The sequence below is a fragment of the Pygocentrus nattereri genome, chromosome 8 (assembly GCF_015220715.1).
Source record: "Pygocentrus nattereri isolate fPygNat1 chromosome 8, fPygNat1.pri, whole genome shotgun sequence".
Classification (NCBI taxonomy): domain Eukaryota; kingdom Metazoa; phylum Chordata; class Actinopteri; order Characiformes; family Serrasalmidae; genus Pygocentrus; species Pygocentrus nattereri.
This window is the reverse complement of record NC_051218.1, coordinates 3,687,422-3,707,500: the sequence shown is the minus strand read 5'-3', so window position 1 is coordinate 3,707,500 and position 20,079 is coordinate 3,687,422. Positions and strand designations below refer to the sequence as shown.

General features: G+C 41.4%; 1 protein-coding gene across 5 annotated transcripts in view; it reads left to right on the top strand.

Moving 5' to 3' along the window:
- Positions 1-19,543, top strand: part of ccdc135 (coiled-coil domain containing 135) — a 28,026-nt gene extending 8,483 nt beyond the window's left edge. For 3 of the 5 annotated variants that reach the window (XM_037540791.1, XM_037540792.1, XM_037540794.1), the window contains 14 exons: positions 1-18; positions 1,708-1,866; positions 2,405-2,623; positions 3,133-3,252; positions 4,665-4,737; positions 4,865-4,993; positions 6,212-6,340; positions 7,510-7,730; positions 8,788-9,003; positions 11,596-11,706; positions 11,826-11,936; positions 17,440-17,634; positions 18,291-18,430; positions 19,338-19,543. The exon at positions 1-18 is cut by the window's left edge and continues 177 nt beyond it. In XM_037540791.1, coding sequence (XP_037396688.1) covers positions 1-18; positions 1,708-1,866; positions 2,405-2,623; positions 3,133-3,252; positions 4,665-4,737; positions 4,865-4,993; positions 6,212-6,340; positions 7,510-7,730; positions 8,788-9,003; positions 11,596-11,706; positions 11,826-11,936; positions 17,440-17,634; positions 18,291-18,430; positions 19,338-19,422 — 1,926 coding nt within the window. In that variant the 3' untranslated portion in view covers positions 19,423-19,543. The remainder of the gene's footprint in view (positions 19-1,707; positions 1,867-2,404; positions 2,624-3,132; positions 3,253-4,664; positions 4,738-4,864; positions 4,994-6,211; positions 6,341-7,509; positions 7,731-8,787; positions 9,004-11,595; positions 11,707-11,825; positions 11,937-17,439; positions 17,635-18,290; positions 18,431-19,337) is intronic. The other 2 variants (XM_037540793.1, XM_037540795.1) reach the window with 2 other exon arrangements.
- Positions 19,544-20,079: the final 536 nt, after the last annotated feature.

Genomic DNA, 20,079 nt, shown 5'->3' with positions numbered 1-20,079 from the left:
CTCAAACCCCAAGTCAAGGTGTGTGACCGGTCAAGATGTAAGAATGTAAGATACCTTTACTGCTGTTTACAAGTACAAGGGTACTTGAATAAATGAGGAAAGTACTTAAGGAAAGAGTGAAAGGCTGAAGTTACGCATGCACCGTGCAGTTCTTTGGCAACTGTTCTAACCTACAGGACTTTAAAAGGTGTTTATTCTCACCGTTTCATTTTTTATTTAAATGAGAGAACAAACCCATTTTGATTAGGGTTTGGTTTACATTTAGGCCTCACCTATATATTTAATATATGTATTTACATATATCGGTTTTGTCAGAAGAAAACCTCATATCTCCAAAACGGTAACTTTACAGCAGAAGGAAATAACCTACTTTACTTTTAATGTAGGTCAATGGAACCAGAATTTTTCCCAAGTCATTTTGGGTCATTTTTTTTGGTCCATTCATCATGAAATTCACACACAATCTAATAGGCAACGGGTAATTTCAAATTATGTCAAAACCTGAAAAACATCAAAAATGGAGATACAAGGTTTTCTTCCTACAGCAGAGATATATTACATATGTAATATATCTGATATATAAATGTGATATATACATTATTAATACATGAACATACTTACGTATGTATAATATATGTGGTGCATGAAATTATTACATATAGGTACTAACATATATATAACACCTATTATTACATATGGGTATTTAGATATATAATACATAAGGGACACATTATTACTATGTTATTACTCCTTGCATCGTGTTAAAATTTCGTGATGAACAGACGAGCAAAAATGGTCCAAAAACTCGTTAAACTGATTTCCATTTGAAGATTTCAGTGTTTTTCCTTCTCCTGTAAAGTTGCCATTTAGAAGATACGGAGTTTTATTCTGTCTGTAATGATAAATTGGTGTTATATTGGTGCTTACATATGTATAGGGCAGATTATTAATAAATATTGGTCCCTATACTGTGTATAAAATTGGGAGTTTTAACATTAAAAACTTAACTAAAATTTGGTGTTATTTGAACTTCAAATAATAAGATAATAGGGTGAAAAACATAAGATGTTAACTTATTATTCAAAACTCAGGACACTCCTACCTCGTCGGTCCACCTTGTAGATGTAAAGTCAGAGACGACAGCTCATCTGCTGCTGCACAGTTTGTGATGGTCATCCTCTAGTCCTTCATCAGTGGTCACAGGACGCTGCTCACAGGACGCTGTTGGCTGAATATTTTTGGTTGGTGGCCTATTCTCAGTCCAGCAGTGACACTGAGGTGTTTAAAAACTAAAAATCCAAAAGGTCTGATCCGCTCATACCAGCGCAACACACATTAACACACCGCCACCACCATATCAATGTTACTGCAGTGCTGAGAATGATCCACCGCCCAAATAGTACCTGCTCTGTGAGGGTCCATGGGGGTCCTGACCACTGAAGAACAGGGTAACAGAGTATCAGAGAAACAGATGGACTACAGTCTGTAACTGTAGAACTACAGAGTGCAGCTATACAGTAAGTGGAGCTGATAAAACGGACAAGGAGTGTAGAAACAAGGACGTAACAAGGACTGTTATATCTGATCTGTGTATATATATATATATATATATATATATATATATATATATATATATATATTCTGTATATGTCCCAACCCGACCCTGTGTCCCAACAGGGTATAAAACATATGTGTGTGTATCTTCAGGAGGAACTGGAGGAGCAGAAGCAGGATGTGAGGAAGTACTCAGTGAAGCCTCCACGTGACCTGCAGAGCAGCTTTGAGCATCGTCAGGAGGAGAAGAGACAGGAGGACACTCGTATTGCTCTGCTCAGCAAACAGCAGGAGGCCCAGAGACTGCAGGAGGTCAGAGATAGTGGAATAGTGTATAAAGCAATACATGTTTGTCAATTATGTAAGACAATAAGAATAGAGAGCAGAGAAATTAGGACAGTATCACACATTCTCGACGATTCTCAGAATCCAGCCCAGGCCTGGTTTGCAGATAGGGGCAGTCGTGGGCTGGAGGTTAGGGATCTGGCCCTGTGACCGGAAGGTCTCTGGTTCGATCCCCAGGGCTGACAGTCCATAACTGAGGTGTCCTTGAGCAAGACACCTAACCCAGACTGCTCCCCGGGGGCCGTGGACAGGGCTGCCCACCCCTCCGGGCAAGTGTGCTCACTGCCCCCTTGTGTGTGTGTTCACTGGTGTGTATGTGGTGTTTCACTTCACGGATGGGTTAAATGCGGAGGTGGAATTTCCCCGGTTGTGGGATCAAAAAAGTATCACTTATTATTCTTTTTATTATTCTTACTGTGTAATTTAATCACACTGTGAAATACAGTGTAGTAAACATAATCCTATTTCTAGCTACTGTTTTTCTTAAATGTTCTCCGTTCTTCAGGAGCGAGAGCGTCCTCCTCTGGATCCTCTCCTGGGCCTGCGAGTCCACTGCTGGGTGCTGGTCCTGTCTGGGAACAGGGAGGTGCCAGAGAATTTCTTCATTGACCCCCTGGCAGGCCACAGCTACCCCACCACTAGTGAAAAGTTCCTGGGAATCGAGAGCATCTGGAACCATCAGAACTACTGGGTCAACATGCAGGATTGCCGCTTCGGCTGCGCGGTCAGTGTTCGTTTTAAAGCTCTAAAACAGGGATGTCAAAGTCCTGGAGAGCCACAGCCCTGCCGAGATTAGAGTTTCCCTCTTCTCGTGTTATGATTTCACCTCAGGAAGCCTTGGCTGACTAGCTGAGGTGTTCAATCAGGTGTGTTTAATGAGGCAGAATGCTAAGCTCTGCAGTTCTGTGTCCCACCAGGACTGGAGCCTGACTCCCCCGATCTAAACGTTGTATTGTTAACGTTGACATGTGGTGAAGAGCTCTGGTTGTACATGACATACAGTCTTAAAGGGATCAGTGAATGAGTCCACACTATGAACTCCAGGTGATCTTCAGTGACAGCAATGCTGATAGTTGTTATTAAGTGATATTGAGCTGATGGTCACTCCACAGCTCAGTAACAGGACGTGTCTTGTCGTAATTGCAACGGCAAAGGTTATAAAACATTAAAAGGTCTAGGCTGACACAGTCTGGGAAAGGAAAGCCGGCCCCATGTTTTCGGTATATTCATCAGGAGATGACCTACGACCTGGCTGACCCAGTGAAGTGGGAGTATTTGCTGTGTGGCTCCAATCAATCAACTCTGCTCATTCCTGACATGAAGAAGCAGCAGGAGGCTGAAAAAGAGGAGGATGTACGTACAGCAAACTTTGCTCTTCTGTATTTTTTATTTATTTTTATCACCGTGTACTGGACAGTCAAGGTTAAATATATAGACCAGTGGTCAAATAATCCTCCGTGTATGTTAGATGTTACAAACACTCACTGTCTAAAGCGAGCACCTTCTGCTAAATCTTCTAAGACTGAGCTTTGGAGGTGCGTCTGCAGATTTCTTTGAGAAACTGAAAGTGAGTCTCCCGAAAAGAATAGAAGAAAGTAACACTTGAAAGTATTCAGTGTGAAGGAAGGCCGTAGACTCGGCATTTATGACGATTAAGATTAAGTGACCCTTATTAGTCCCACAACGGGGAAATTTCACCTCCGCATTTAACCCATCTGGGCAGTGAAACACCACATACACACTAGTGGGCAGTGAGCACACTTACCATGAGCGGTGGGCAGCCCTATCCGCAGTGCCCGGGGAGCAATTGGGGGTGAGGCGTCTTGCTCAAGGACACCTCAGTCATGTGCTGTCGGCTCTGGGGTTTGAACCAGTGACCTTCTGGTCACAGGGCCAGTTCACTAACCTCCATCCCACGACTGCCCCATCTTATGTTTTTCTGCTTCTGCTTGTTTGAATACTGTCTTTAGACAAACACTTGTTTAGTTACAAGTATTATTTTTTTTTGTTTTGATGACTGACATAAAAAAAAAAAAAAAACACACAAAAAGCACATGAACGGTCATTTATCACATACCGTATTGTCTCCAGTACGTTTGCATGCTTGCACCTGCTTTTTTACTAAAAACCTTCTTAAGTCTGCCGTTTGACTAGCCTGGGATATTATTCCTGCAGTTTATTGCTGTTGTTAGAACAAAACTTTGTGTCTCCAAAACGACAACTTTAAAGGAGAAGGGAAAAACCTACTTCACTTTTAATGTAAGTCAATGGAACCAGACATTGTTCAAGTGATTTTGGGCTGTTTCTTTTGATCCGTTCATCATGGAAATGAACATACAATGTAAAGGGAAGCACATATACACACACACACACACACACACACACACACACACACACACCTTCTAAGCCGCTTCTCCTTCTGGGTCACGGAGGTGCTGGAGCCTATCCCAGCTGTCATTGGGCAGAAGGCAGGATACACCCTGGACAGGTCGCCAGTCCATCACAGGGCAGACAGACAGACAATCACTCACACACAGGGGCAATTTCGTATGTCCAATTGGCCTGACTGCATGTCTTTGGACTGTGGGAGGAAACGGGAGAACCCGGAGGAAACCCACGCAGACATGGGGAGAAGTAAAGGGAAGCAGATATTTTCAAATTATGTACAAAAACTGACAAACAGCAAAAATGGAGATACAAGGTTTTGTTCCGACAGCAGCAATATGTTCCTTATGTATGTGTCCATACTTTGCTTCTTTTTGCAGGAGGAAACAGAAGAACCCAAAGTGTTTGAGATGCCTCCATCATGGGTATCAAAGATTCACATCTCACAAGAAGGTAAACCCCTGACTTTTGACCCACGGATGACGTTTCCCTACCCCAGCATGTCTGGTTACCTCCTGTAGAACTTGCAGCTGGCTCTGGTCGATGACCTTTTATAAGCGTCTTGTTTTTGGATTTGCAGATATGGAGAGTCGCTGTCCTGGTGGTACGAAGCTTATCCAGTACAGAGCGGCGACGGTGGAGAAGATTGCTCCTTATCTTCTGAAGGATGGACTGGTCACAAGACTCACTACTTATGATGATCTAGAGTGTGAGTATGAAGACTGGCACACTGGTTTACTTCAGTGGAAATGGGTGGTCCTAGTTCTAAATCTGCTTGGCTGAACTACATTCAAAGCCAGTATAATGAATCTTAATGGGAAAAGTTATTGAAAAGTGATACTTTTTTTAATCCCACAACCGGGGAAATTCCACCTCCGCATTTAACCCATGAAACACCACATACACACTAGTGAGCACACACACACTAGGGGGCAGTGAGCACACTTGCCCAGAGCAGTGGGCAGCCCTATCCACGGCGCCCGGGGAGCAATTGGGGGTTAGGTGTCTTGCTCAAGGACACCTCAATCATGGACTGTCGGCACTGGGGATCGAACCGACGACCTTCTGGTCACAGGGCCAGCTCCCTACGACTCCCACGACTGCCCCCAAAACCACTGTGTTCATGAAATAATCTTTGAATTGTGGCCTGATACCAAAATCTGATATTTCTTATGTTATTTTCTGCCAGTGCTGATGCATGAATGTTTATAAAATGTAGAATTGGGACTAATTAGAGGAACAGAAGCTTTGATAATAATAATGGAAAAAAAGGTGGCATGTATTTCTGCAGGGTTACATATGCAATAAGACAAATATCATGCAGACATTTTAGCACAGTAACGCAGCGTAACCTTAACATGCTGCTCCTCTGTAGGACAAGAAATAAGTATGTAATCAAATATTGGTTTAAAATATCAGTCAAATCAAAACGTCTGTCTGATGCAGGTAATTTTCTTTTTCACAGTAGCTATAAAATGTAAATTCCACCTGTTTTGGAGGTCCCTCTGATTTTGCACTATGCATTTTTCTCATCTGTAACAGTAGCTATATTCCTATTTTTCAATGGAAATGTGTTTGATTTACTAAATTGGAGGCGAACTGGATTTTCACTGGAGGTGAGGAAGCAAATCAGTGTTTATAAAAGTCTTTTTATTGTGTTTAAATTCTATTTTTCTGTATTAGGGCATGTTAACAAAGTATATTGCTTGGCAGCAAAATTGTTTGTGGTTATTATTATTAATGATAAATTGAATTATTAATGATTCATTATTAATATTTAGTAGTCATTAAATCCCTCTAGTGGCTTATGGATTTATTCTTACACAGTGTTGTTTACATTTAGTAGCGCACAGGTGCCGGTCAGGTTTTAGTAGTGCTGATGAAGGAAAGCGTCATGTTCCCTCCTCTCCCTCTTTATGTTGTGAAGGCACTCAGCCCAACACTGTGAGGGAGTGGTACAAACACCGGCATGATCACCTGGACGAGAGAGAACTAAAGAAGGCCACCAACGTGACCGTCGAACATTTCAGACCAGGGAGGAGCTACGCGCTGAAATGTGATTAAGACACAGAATTCATTTATTCGCTCATTCAATCATCTATTCAGCCGTTATTGATTGATGATCAGATACACTTGCATATGTGACACTTTATGACAGACTATAATAAACATGAGCAAAAAACAGACAGCTTGCTGCTACCTTCTTAGCTGTGTGATGGCTCTGTAGATAAGTGGCAGACACTGAGAGTGTGAGAAACCACATTAGCAAGTCTGTTATACACTCACTGGCCAATTCAATTGCTTGTTAACACAAATAGCTGATCAGCCAATCACACGGCCGCAGCTCACTGCATTTAGGCATGTAGAGGTGGTCAAGACAACTTGCTGAAGTGCAGACCGAGCATCAGAACGGGGAAGAAAGGGGATTTAAGGGGCTTTGAACGTGGCGTGGTTGTTGGTGCCAGACGGGCTGGTCTGAGTATTTCAGAAACTGCTGATCTGCTGGGATTTTCACACACAACCATCTCTAGGGTTTACAGAGAACGGTCCGAAAAAGAGGAAATATCCAGTGAGCGGTCAGTTGTGTGGACGAAAATGCCTTGTTGATGTGAGAGGTCAGAGGAGAATGGGCAGACTGGTTCCAGATGATAGAAAGGCAGCAGGAACTCAAATAACCAACCAGAATCTCTGAGGAACGTTTCCAACACCTTGTTGAAAGTCTGACATGAAGAATTAAAGCAGTTCTGAAGGCAAAAGGGGGTCCAGCCTTTTACTAGCAAGGTGTACCTAATAAAGTGACCACTGAGTGTAGATTACCAGTGGTGGAAAATTCAGGTCCAGAAAGTAAAAATCCTTCCCAGGATTTTGTTCCAGCAGCCAAGCTTCTTTATTTAGATCAAACCTCCAGCAGAACTGTCCAGGCAGTTGGAACAAAATCCTGGGAAGGATTTTTACTTTCTGGACCTGAACTTTACACCCCTGCTGTTAAGTGATCTTAGATTGCTTAACAGTTCCACATGGCTTGAGATAAGCTGTCAGCATCATACAGGTAAGCTTCCTTTACCTGTTAGCCACATTAGACTTGTAGTTCCAGTGCAAAATTAAAGAAGCAAACTTCAGACGACAACTGACTACATTTGGGGTAAGAAGGAAATTGTATGAATTAGATTTTCTGTAAAACATTTGCTTTTTAATGTGATATGATGTTTTTGGGTCTCTGTTCAGGCCACAGGTACGTCACTTTGGTCCCTGAGACGGAGCGTCAGATGGACTTCTACAGCCACGCTCGGGCCGACGGCCTGGCCAGCAGAGTGGAGACACCCTCCGAAATTACAGAAACCTTCATAGACCGACCCGATTTCCTCCACTACCGGCATGTCGTTTATGGCAAGCGGGAACTGGGAGAGATGCCGAATAATCCCGAACAAGTTCAACGACCCATCCAGGTAGGACACACATGTACAACCCCTGCAAAGTTCAGCGACCTCTTTCCTGCTGAAACTCTAACCTTCCATAACTAATATTGTCTCTAAGGTGTAACATTAACCAACAATATATCACAAAGCAAAGGATTTCCATATCTGATGACCCTTGCTTATAGCTTATGGCTCCAGAACTGGCCTATATCTCTGGGAACTGGCTCAGTAGGTTTCCATCAACTTGCAAGCGATAAAATAAAAATGCGTTAAACAAATTTTGCGGTTCCGCTTTATTTGCGTAGCCCCCAGAAGATTATCTACAGGAGCTAAAATAGTTCATGAACTGTCCAGTGAAACGCAGTCGATTCTCAGCAGCGGTGGGTTTGGGGTTCGGATTTGGACCAGGTTTAGGGATAGTGAACACAAAAGTGCACTTAATTGAGGTTTAGTTGAATGTAACTTAAATGCAAACTAATTAACAGCAAAGCATCTACAGTGGGCTATCCAAAACAAGTTTCACCAACTTTTCAATATGCCAGCAATTTGTTTACTTCAAATGAACATATAGCTAGGGTTGCCCCGATCACGGCCGATTTCAGTTCCTATTTCATTACAGCCCAATCAGTTGATTTGCATTCTTTGATCCAAAGCACACGGTGTGTGGAGTAGAAGAACAAGTGAAACACATTAGAACATCCCCAGTTTTCTAGCAGTCAAACATGCAATATAAATGACATTATTTGCTCTTTAATCGGCCGAACTTGGCATTTGAAATTTTTTAGTTTCAGATCATTTTGCTTTTTCAAATAATGTGAAGCAAATAAATGGCTACATTGAAATTAAGAGGTGACTGGCTCAGTTATAATTATGTCTAATTATACATGACTCGTTTAACACAATGAGGCATGTGTAATTATGCAATGACGTTGTTTCATGCGCCTCTCATTATTCACATCATCAAACTGCAACTCAGATCTGTCACAATAAAAGCAACTGGACAGTCGTTTTTTTCCTCTTCAATAAACTCCCTCAGAGGGAAACCTGCCTAGCGATGTGTTTGTTTGTGCCGTGGTGTTTTGAGCAGAAGGTGGTGGAAAGGTTCCACAGAGACCGCTCTAAAGCAGCCAGTGAAGACGTGGCTGAAAGAGAGTTCCTGCTGTCAGAAGATCGAATCCAAGTGACGTATCACAAGGAGGAGGACAGGATTATCCCAGCCTGGAGGAACTTCATCAAACCTCACGATGCTGGTGACTCACAGAACGCTAATGCCTTCACACCACAGATGGCCTCCATCTTTCAGGTTGGTTGTTTTCAAATAGAAAATAAAAAACTCTCATCAGTGTTGTGGAACAAAGGAATACTTGTTGTCTTACCCTCTTCATCCTGTTGGGTCGCGGGAGCCTATCCTAGCGGTCATTGGGTGGAAGGCAGGAGACGCCGCTTGACAGGTCACCAAGACGTTTTGTGTCTAATGTGGTTTCTGACACTGTATGGCAATAGAACACAAGAGGGAGTGTGAAATAACACCATGGCTGTGATTTGGTCACAGTAAAGTAAGAAATGAATAAACTGTTCAATATGTTTTAATGTTCAGTTCCTTCCGCCAAATTATAGCTCCTTAACGAGCAGCTTGTTGCTATGTCAGAGTAACGAGCTCCGCCCACTCGCTGCAGAGCCAGCAGTTCGTTCTCCAGCTCCTCACAGAGCGCCTAACAGTTTGGGAATTTAGTGTCGTCTCGTCTTCAGAGTCGGACCAAATCGGCTGTCGGTCAAATCTGATCTTAACAGTGTCCGTTTTCCGTTTGTGTCAAAGTAAGAAGTAAAAACGTTCAAACAGCTTGAGCGTCTCCTACAGCTGTCAGAGTCGTTGCTTAGCAACAGCGACTCAGCGGAGTGGTAGCGTTTGTGAAACACCTGTGATGTTACGGTGAAAAAAACAGCTCAGTCAGAACGCCTCTCAGCCAATCAGCTCGCCTGGCCAGAACTCACTGTTGTTTAACGTTATTTATAAAAATGGACAAAAGTACATGTACAGTACCAGAAACCACGTAACGTCACCGACTGAACAAAACCGTATGTGACTAAAATGGTGCCTTCGGCCGTATGAGCCCTGAACCAGCTACCCTGCTGAAATAGATATCCCAAAACTTCCTCTGAAGGAGAGTAACTGACGCAGGACCCGGTGTTTAAATGTGTGTCTTATGAATAGGTCTCTATACTTTACAGTAGAAGGAAAAAAGTCTTAATTTATAATAAAAGACAATGTCATTATTTTATGGCTCATATTTGTTGGTCTTTTCATCTTTAACACAATGCAATAGGTAACTGTTTTTTTTATTATGCCAAAAAAAAAGACCAAAATGCAGATACAAAGTTTTTACATGACAGCAAGTCCATCACAGATTACTGAACAACTTCACAGCAAGTGTGCGATGATTTAAGCATGCAGTGCTAATTGAGCCAGCGAGGCCAGAGCCCAGGGCCCTTGGACTGCCATGGGCCTCAGGGGGGCTCAGACCACAAAGCTCAAGGAAAGACTGCAAGATAAATAATTTTTATATGGAAATTGCAATTTTTAAGATGCAAGAGCTACTATTTTAATTGTCATCTACGTCAGCCATTCCCAACCCTGTTCCTGGAGGACCCTCTGTCAGGTGGTGCGTTGGGAGGACGGCAAACGCTGCAGGCCAGGGGGGTCTCCTAGAACCAGGGTTGGGGATCACGGGTCGGTATGATCATCAGAGACACACTGATGGTCAAACTAGATACATTGGAGAAATGAAATGTAATCACCTCAAGCATCTTAACTGCCTGTCGATGAGACACATCCAAACACGCATGTGCTGTGCACATGACAGCACAACCATAACAAAATGCCCGTCTGGCACAGCGTTCAGGCTTCAAATCCAGAAAAAAGGTTCTGTTCTTACTGGCCAAAACACAGACCTGAACCTTCATTATACCTAATAATCTTAATAAGTCTTAACAGTGCTGAGAAAAATCACGGTTAGATATTTTCCCCGGTGGTTCAGCCACAGCTGGATGCTACCAGGGGGAGTTTAAACTTCCAATAACTGTTATCTACATGAGCCACGTAGGTCCAGACACCAGACGTCTCACCTGGCTGACTATATGTGGGGTCAGGGGAGGCTGATTGTGTAAACTTCATTTTCTGCCACTCCATGCCTTTAAAATGACACCTCCAGTTACCATCAGAGCCACTGTTACATCAGTGTTTTACACATACACTCACCGGCCACTTTATTAGGTACACCTTGCTAGTAAAAGGCTGGACCCCCTTTTGCCTTCAGAACTGCTTTAATTCTTCGTGGCAGACTTTCAACAAGGTGCTGGAAACGTTCCTCAGAGATTCTGGTTGGTTATTTGAGTTCCTGCTGCCTTTCTATCATCTGGAACCAGTCTGCCCATTCTCCTCTGACCTCTCACATCAACAAGGCATTTTCGTCCACACAACTGACCGCTCACTGGATATTTCCTCTTTTTTGGACCGTTCTCTGTGAACCCTAGAGATGGTTGTGTATGAAAATCCCAGCAGATCAGCAGTTTCTGAAATACTCAGACCAGCCCGTCTGGCACCAACAACCACGCCACGTTCAAAGTCCCTTAAATCCCCTTTCTTCCCCGTTCTGATGATCGCTCTGCACTTCAGCAAGCTGTCTTGACCACCACTACATGCCTAAATGCAGTGAGTTGCAGCCGTGTGATTGGCTGATTAGCTACTTGTGTTAACAAGCAATTGATTGTACCTAATAAAGTGGCCGGTGAGTGTAAATGAGTGTATCTGTGCTTCTGTTTTGAACTTTTATTTGATGAACTGTTAAGCGTGGGCTCGGCCAAGCCTGTTCAAAATGTGCTGTGGTTGTACCTGCAGGTGGACCCATTTAAGAAACCCTGCAAGAACCTGTTTCTGTACAAGACCCTGATGGCTCTGATGAAGGAGGAGGAGAACGTCCTGATGAGGATCAAAGACTCAGAGAAAGAGGTCGAGCGATATTACAGAACTGTTCACGCTGTTAGCGGCGCCTGTTTCACGCAGTAAGATTAGAACGATGATCCGGCTCCATGTAACTGTGAAGTTACAGGCTTGTGTCTGTGTGTCAGGTGAGAGCCATCCTTGCTGCCAGACAGCAGGAGGAGAGCGCCGTCGAACTTCAGATTTCCATCTACAACACAGCCAGGAACGAGAAGGCACGCTGCCACAGGGAGGCGCTGGTGAGGCCGCTGATGTCGGAGTATTTTTCTCCAGTCTTTGCATCTTTCAGATTTTCATGAGCGATCTTGTAGTGAGGAGCATTACCACTGTAATGTGGTCTGGGTTTCTCTAACGCTAGAGGGCGCTCCCAAGTCAGTCCAAATTGAATGGGTTAAAATGGAGCGTTTGAGCAAAATCATAGTTTATAAACATTAAGCATTTTTATGATAAAAGACTACCGTCATTTCCTAAACACGAGCTTTTAAACTCGAATTATAGGAGTTTAAAATTGTGCCTCATGTATATTCATGACGTCAGTGAGCGCGAACAGCCAATGAGCTGCTCCGCTCGCCAATCAATCAGCACTCAGTAGCAGTAATGCCAGCGTTCTACTGCCCAAAACCCGTTTGCTGGAGTTAAAAGATGAGTTTTCTTAGCTTTTTTTAGTGAAATACATCCTCCTACTTCTTAAAATTAAAGTTCTGGGCGAGTGACTAGAAACTATTCTGGCTTTTTGAGGTCTTGTTTGTGGTATAAGGGGGGAAATAAGAAGAGGCCAGGCTCATAAACTGGCTGTATTCATCTCATTCATTTCATTGAATCGCACTCAGAAGTGAAAGGTACAATAAGAGCAACATTTTCCCTGCGGTTCTTACATACTTACCACTATGTAGCTTTCTGCCCACGACTGTTAACTAGTGGACAGCTGGCAGAATACAAAATCCTCACCAAACTAATTTGTGATTTTGTCCATTTGTACAGGTATATGCAGAAGTATCAATACCCCAGTCAAATGACCTGTTTTACTGATTTTTTAAAGTGAAGTAATTTCTACAGGGAACAAACCTGTCACCTTCTGCTAATTTTAATGTAGAATTTCTGTTTACTCTCTGAGTGTAACATTAAAAAAAAACAAACAAAAAAAAAACATTAAATACCACATGTGCCAGAACGCTTACACAAACCACGTTTTATTTTTTCTCCCCGGTACGGTAAATTCATATAACATTTATATAACACAGCATTTCTCATCGTGACTCAGAGCCTGGTGGTGAAATCAGCGTGTATTTGAGCCAGTGTTCACATTTACACTCCCATATTTACACACAAGAGGCCCATAATCAACCCATAGACAGACATTTGTCCGCTTGTACCAACAGCTAGACGTGACATATAGTCACGTTTGATGAGTTTATTCTGCAAGCCCTCCAATAATGACAGAGCAGTGGTTATACATGGTCAAGCAAGCAAAGTTTATTTATGTAGCATTTTTTAGAACAGGTGATGTCACAAAGCAGCTTTACAGAAAAATGAGCTTTACAGAACAGTCAGCTTTACAGAACAGTCACCTTTACAGAAAAATGAGCTTTACAGAACAGTCACCTTTACAGAACAGTCCCCTTTACAGAAAAATGAGCTTTACAGAACAGTCAGCTTTACAGAACAGTCACCTTTACAGAAAAATTAGCTTTACAGAACAGTCACCTTTACAGAACAGCCACCTTTACAGAAAAATGAGCTTTACAGAACAGTCACCTTTACAGAAAAATTAGCTTTACAGAACAGTCACCTTTACAGAACAGTCACCTTTACAGAAAAATGAGCTTTATAGAACAGTCAGCTTTACAGAAAAATGAGCTTTACAGAACAGTCACCTTTACAGAAAAATGAGCTTTACAGAACAGTCACCTTTACAGAAAAATTAGCTTTACAGAACAGTCACCTTTACAGAACAGTCACCTTTACAGAAAAATGAGCTTTTCCAGACAGTCACCTTTACAGAAAAATGAGCTTTATAGAACAGTCACCTTTACAGAAAAATGAGCTTTATAGAACAGTCAGCTTTACAGAACAGTCACCTTTACAGAAAAATGAGCTTTACAGAACAGTCACCTTTACAGAAAAATTAGCTTTACAGAACAGTCACCTTTACAGAACAGTCACCTTTACAGAAAAATGAGCTTTATAGAACAGTCAGCTTTACAGAACAGTCACCTTTACAGAAAAATGAGCTTTACAGAACAGTCACCTTTACAGAAAAATTAGCTTTACAGAACAGTCACCTTTCCAGAACAGTCACCTTTACAGAAAAATGAGCTTTTCCAGACAGTCACCTTTACAGAAAAATTAGCATTACAGAACAGTCAGCTTTACAGAACAGTCACCTTTACAGAAAAATGAGCTTTACAGAACAGTCACCTTTACAGAAAAATGAGCTTTATAGAACAGTCAGCTTTACAGAAAAATGAGCTTTACAGAAGTCACCTTTACAGAAAAATGAGCTTTACAGAACAGTCAGCTTTACAGAACAGTCACCTTTACAGAAAAATTAGCTTTACAGAACAGTCACCTTTACAGAAAAATGAGCTTTACAGAACAGTCACCTTTACAGAAAAATGAGCTTTTCCAGACAGTCACCTTTACAGAAAAATGAGCATTATAGAACAGTCACCTTTACAGAAAAATGAGCTTTATAGAACAGTCACCTTTACAGAACAGTCACCTTTACAGAAAAAGGAGCTTTATAGAACAGTCACCTTTACAGAAAAATGAGCTTTATAGAACAGTCAGCTTTACAGAACAGTCACCTTTACAGAAAAATGAGCTTTACAGAACAGTCACCTTTACAGAAAAATGAGCTTTACAGAACAGTCACCTTTACAGAAAAAGGAGCTTTATAGAACAGTCACCTTTACAGAAAAATGAGCATTATAGAACAGTCACCTTTACAGAAAAATGAGCTTTATAGAACAGTCAGCTTTACAGAACAGTCACCTTTACAGAAAAATTAGCTTTACAGAACAGTCACCTTTACAGAACAGTCACCTTTACAGAAAAATGAGCTTTTCCAGACAGTCACCTTTACAGAAAAATGAGCTTTATAGAACAGTCAGCTTTACAGAAAAATGAGCTTTACAGAAAAATGAGCTTTACAGAACAGTCACCTTTACAGAAAAATGAGCTTTATAGAACAGTCACCTTTACAGAAAAATGAGCTTTACAGAACAGTCACCTTTACAGAAAAATGAGCTTTACAGAAAAATGAGCTTTACAGAAAAATGCGCTTTACAGAACAGTCACCTTTACAGAAAAAATAGCTTTACAGAACAGTCACCTTTACAGAAAAATGAGCTTTACAGAACAGTCACCTTTACAGAAAAATGAGCTTTACAGAACAGTCAGCTTTACAGAACAGTCACCTTTACAGAAAAATTAGCTTTACAGAACAGTCACCTTTACAGAAAAAGGAGCTTTATAGAACAGTCACCTTTACAGAAAAATGAGCATTATAGAACAGTCACCTTTACAGAAAAATGAGCTTTATAGAACAGTCAGCTTTACAGAACAGTCACCTTTACAGAAAAATTAGCTTTACAGAACAGTCACCTTTACAGAACAGTCACCTTTACAGAAAAATGAGCTTTTCCAGACAGTCACCTTTACAGAAAAATGAGCTTTATAGAACAGTCAGCTTTACAGAAAAATGAGCTTTACAGAAAAATGAGCTTTACAGAACAGTCACCTTTACAGAAAAATGAGCTTTATAGAACAGTCACCTTTACAGAAAAATGAGCTTTACAGAACAGTCACCTTTACAGAAAAATGAGCTTTACAGAAAAATGAGCTTTACAGAAAAATGCGCTTTACAGAACAGTCACCTTTACAGAAAAAATAGCTTTACAGAACAGTCACCTTTACAGAAAAATGAGCTTTACAGAACAGTCACCTTTACAGAAAAATGAGCTTTACAGAAAAATGAGCTTTACAGAAAAATGAGCTTTACAGAACAGCCACCTTTACAGAAAAATGAGCTTTACAGAACAGCCACCTTTACAGAAAAATGAGCTTTACAGAACAGTCACCTTTACAGAAAAAATAGCTTTACAGAACAGTCACCTTTACAGAAAAATGAGCTTTATAGAACAGTCACCTTTACAGAAAAAATAGCTTTACAGAACAGTCACCTTTACAGAAAAATGAGCTTTACAGAACAGTCACCTTTACAGAAAAATGAGCTTTACAGAAAAATGAGCTTTACAGAACAGTCACCTTTACAGAAAAATGAGCTTTACAGAACAGTCACCTTTACAGAAAAATGAGCTTTACAGAACAGTCAGCTTTACAGAACAGTCACCTTTACAGAAAAATGAGCTTTATAGAACAGTCAGCTTTACAGAAAAATGAGCTTTATAGAACAGTCAGCTTTACAGAAAAATGAGCTTTATAGAACAGTCAGCTTTACAGAAAAATGAGCTTTACAGAACAGTCAGCTTTACAGAAAAATTAGCTTTACAGAACAGTCACCTTTACAGAACAGTCACCTTTACAGAAAAATTAGCTTTACAGAACAGTCAGCTTTACAGAACAGTCAGCTTTACAGAACAGTCACCATTACAGAACACTCACCTTTACAGAACAGTCAGCTTTACAGAAAAATCAGCTTTACAGAAAAATCTAGACTAGACTTAAAGACTGAGGCTGATTCTGAGTCCCAAACATTAACAGGAAGATTATTCCAGAGCTGGGGGGCTTTGTATGAGAAAGCCCCCCCCCCCTCTAGGTACCAGTAGTGAGCAGCACCTTGTGATCTAAGTAGGCGTGATGGTTCATAGTGGGAGAGAAGGTCACTCAGGTACTGAGGGGCGAGCCCGTTTAGAGCTTTATAGGTCAATAATAGGATTTTATAATCAATGCGTAATTTAACTGGTAACCAGTGCTGGGCTGATAAAACTGGGCTAATATGGTCAAACTTTCTGGTTCTTGTGAGACTCTGGCTGCAGTGTTCTGGACTAAAGTCCAGTGTATGGTCAGTGTATAATCTTTTTATAAGCTACAGTCAACACTAATAACCACACATGTTAGTAACTTGGGGTATATTTGCATATCTGCAGATTTGCTTTTACATTATTCAGTGAACTCATAAAAATATTATCATATTAACTTTAATGTGCTGAGATCTGTTTACTGAATTCTATGTAGAGATGAACAAATGATCAGAAAAGGACACGTTTCTAATTCATCCTGCAGTTCCTCTACTTTCCACTAGTTGTCAGTAAAAACACCATATCATGTCAAGTTCCTCTTTCATAAATAATGATTCACATAAGCAGTTATTTAGCATCATTTTTATTAGGGATGAACTGATATGGGGATTGTGGGCTGATGCCGATATGCATAATTTTTGATGTACATATCCGCCGACGTGTAGAAGCTGGAACTATATCCTCCTAGATTAGCATTGCAGAGATATAGGACACGTATGTAGACGGTTGAAGATGAAGTAAAACGGGTAAAACACTGACATTTGGCTTTTCCATAGTATAACAAATACATTATCCAATATTGCTTTGAAATATCTGTCAAATCTAAACATCTTTTAGAATTTTATTAAGGCAATTATCTGAATAAAGGTACGGTTCCAGTATAATCATGCATCCCTAATTTTTATGTGTACACCCTTCAAGCATGACCCCAGCTCTTGCACACTAACCTGAACTTTGTCTCATTTGTTCTGTCCTGCAGGAGTGCCTGGCTGAAGACGAGCTTCTGCGGAAGGAAGAGAAGGAGCTGGACGTTCTTGCACCATTTCTGGCTCGGTTGGGCGATCCGGAGAGCCTGACCCAGCAGGAGGCGCTGCAGCTCCGGACTGACTGTCTGGCTGAACTGAAACAACGTCTCATCGACAGAGCCAACCTCATCCAGGCCCGATTCGAAGAGGTTTGACTGCAAAAATACTAATCTAGTATATTAATAAGCCTTAAGAACTGAACATAGTGCCACCAACATGCTTTCTTTAAGAATAGCATTCCAAGCTACATCTGAATTAAGTGTTCGCACACTGTGAAATTAGACCTCTGCATTTAACCCATCCAGGCAGTGAAACACCTACATACATGAACACTAGGGGGCAGTGAGCACACTTGCCCAGAGCGGTGGGCAGCCCTATCCACGGTGCCCAGGGAGCAAGTGGAGGTTAGGCGTCTTGCTCAAGGGCACTTCAGTCATAGACTGTCAGCCAAGGGGATTGAACCGGCGACCTTCCAGTCACAGGGCTGGTTCCCTAACCTCCAGCCCAACACTGCCCCAAATCTGAGTCTTCTGGACTGTCTGCCCACAGTGGATATACATCAATAGCAGACGGTCATTTTTTTTTAATGACCATTACAAAAAAATGAATGGTTTTGTGTTTTTTGAGGGGCATTTCACATTGTTGCTCCTGATGTGTCAGATGAAGGGCGTTACCCAGCACCTTCTTATTTTCCTTATTTTAATTTCAACTTCTAAACATATTTATTATTTACTCTGCTTTCATTTTTGCTGAGCCCCAGTACGATCACAAGCAAGCTCTATTCTTTCTCCATGTCTGTGTGCAGGAGACGCAGGAGCTGCAACAGAAGCAGCAGTGGTACCAGAAGAACCAGCTGGCCATGACGAAGGACGATGAGGACGAGTATCTGGCCTACTGCTCTAACGCCATGTTCAGGATCAACATCCTAAAGCTGCGCCTCAGTCGGTACACGTTTCAGCTTAATGATGAGTAAAGTTTCAGGGAGAGTTGATCTGCGATCAGCACCTCACTGAGACAAGCTTTACATGAACACTGTCTTCAGAGCATACAGTACTGTGCAAATGTCAGAGACCACTAATTTAATTTTCAGTCAAAACAGCCATTAAGTTATTTAGAACTCAGAAAAAAGCAGAAAACATTTAAGTGAAAATTACAATTAAATATAATAAACATATCCTTTACCTTTATTCCAGCTTCCATTCTTTCCAGGAGACTCACTTTCAGCTCCTCAAAGAACCTGCAGACACACCTCCAAAGCTCAGTCTTAGAAGCTGGTTGATGATTTCCTGAAGTAATCAAACCCATTCAGTGGTGCTGAGGTCTGGACTCTGGGGTGGTCAGTCCATTATTCAGCTTCTTTGTTCCGTGTGTCCGTCTCCTTTTCTCAGTGAGGTTCTTCTTGATCAGCTACACGTCCTTTCAGACCCACAGCACTGAGTGTCTCTTCTCCCAGTGGAAGGATGGACAGAAACTCCTGTGGATGTTTTCAGATCTGAAGCAGCTTGATCTTCTCCTCTCTCTCAGAGATCAAAGCTTTCAGTGCTGTTTATCTGATGGGGGGCAGTTTTGGTGTCTACCAGCCCTTCCAGGTGGTTGTTAGGAGTCATATTTTCTCTGGAGCTTTTAATCATTTTTGAACTCCAGTTTTTGGAAACTGCTGGTTATGGATTATCTTCTATCTAGAGATCTTCTATCGAGATTTTTGTCCTGAAAAATAAATAACTGCTTACTGGCCGTTTTGACTGGAAATGAAGTAAAGGGTGGTCTCTGACTTCTGAACAGCATTGTTTTGTTGTGATCCTGAAGGTTTGCAATGCAGGAACATAGACATAAATCTTGTGTTGTTTTGCAGGCACAAAGACAAAGCACCACAGAAATACCTTGCGCTGGACGAGAAACTGAGACGAGACCCCAGACTGGCCCATCACCTGTGGTGACCTGTGTAAACTCACCAACACAGAGAGTGAACAGTGTAAGCACGTTGAACACTTTGGAAATGGCGAGTTTATCTCGTCCTTTATGAAGTTGTCTTTAATAAAGATTATTACTGTACTGAAACACCGATGCTTTCATGAAGCTGTACAGCTCTTAGTGTTCCAGTGTTGCTTCATATAACTGGTAAAGGCAGGTTGTAACAGGAACTTAATTTAATCAGCATACTGGGGGCAGTAGGGACAGCCAGATGATGCCATCTAGTGGAATAATGCCTTAACATTATAATGTTTCTTAGAATCAGCACATAGAAAGTAAACAATCCCTCACCAATATATTAAAAAAAATGTAGTAAATTCAATATTTGGGTGTCGTTGGACCAAAACCTTGAATCTGGTAACTTTGCAGAAGGAAAAACATCCTTTACATTAACTTTCAGTAAAAGTTAAGAGATTATATTCCAAGTAATTTTGGACCATTTATCACAAAATGTTCTCACAGTGCTCAAATTTTCATATTACAAACAACAATAATAGAGTTCTGTTCAAACATTACCACAGAGCTTGATGTTCCATCACATTCAGTATAGATGCACACTATATGGCCAAAAGCATATGGACACCCCTCTATTATTGAGCTCAGGTGTTCGAGCCACACTCATT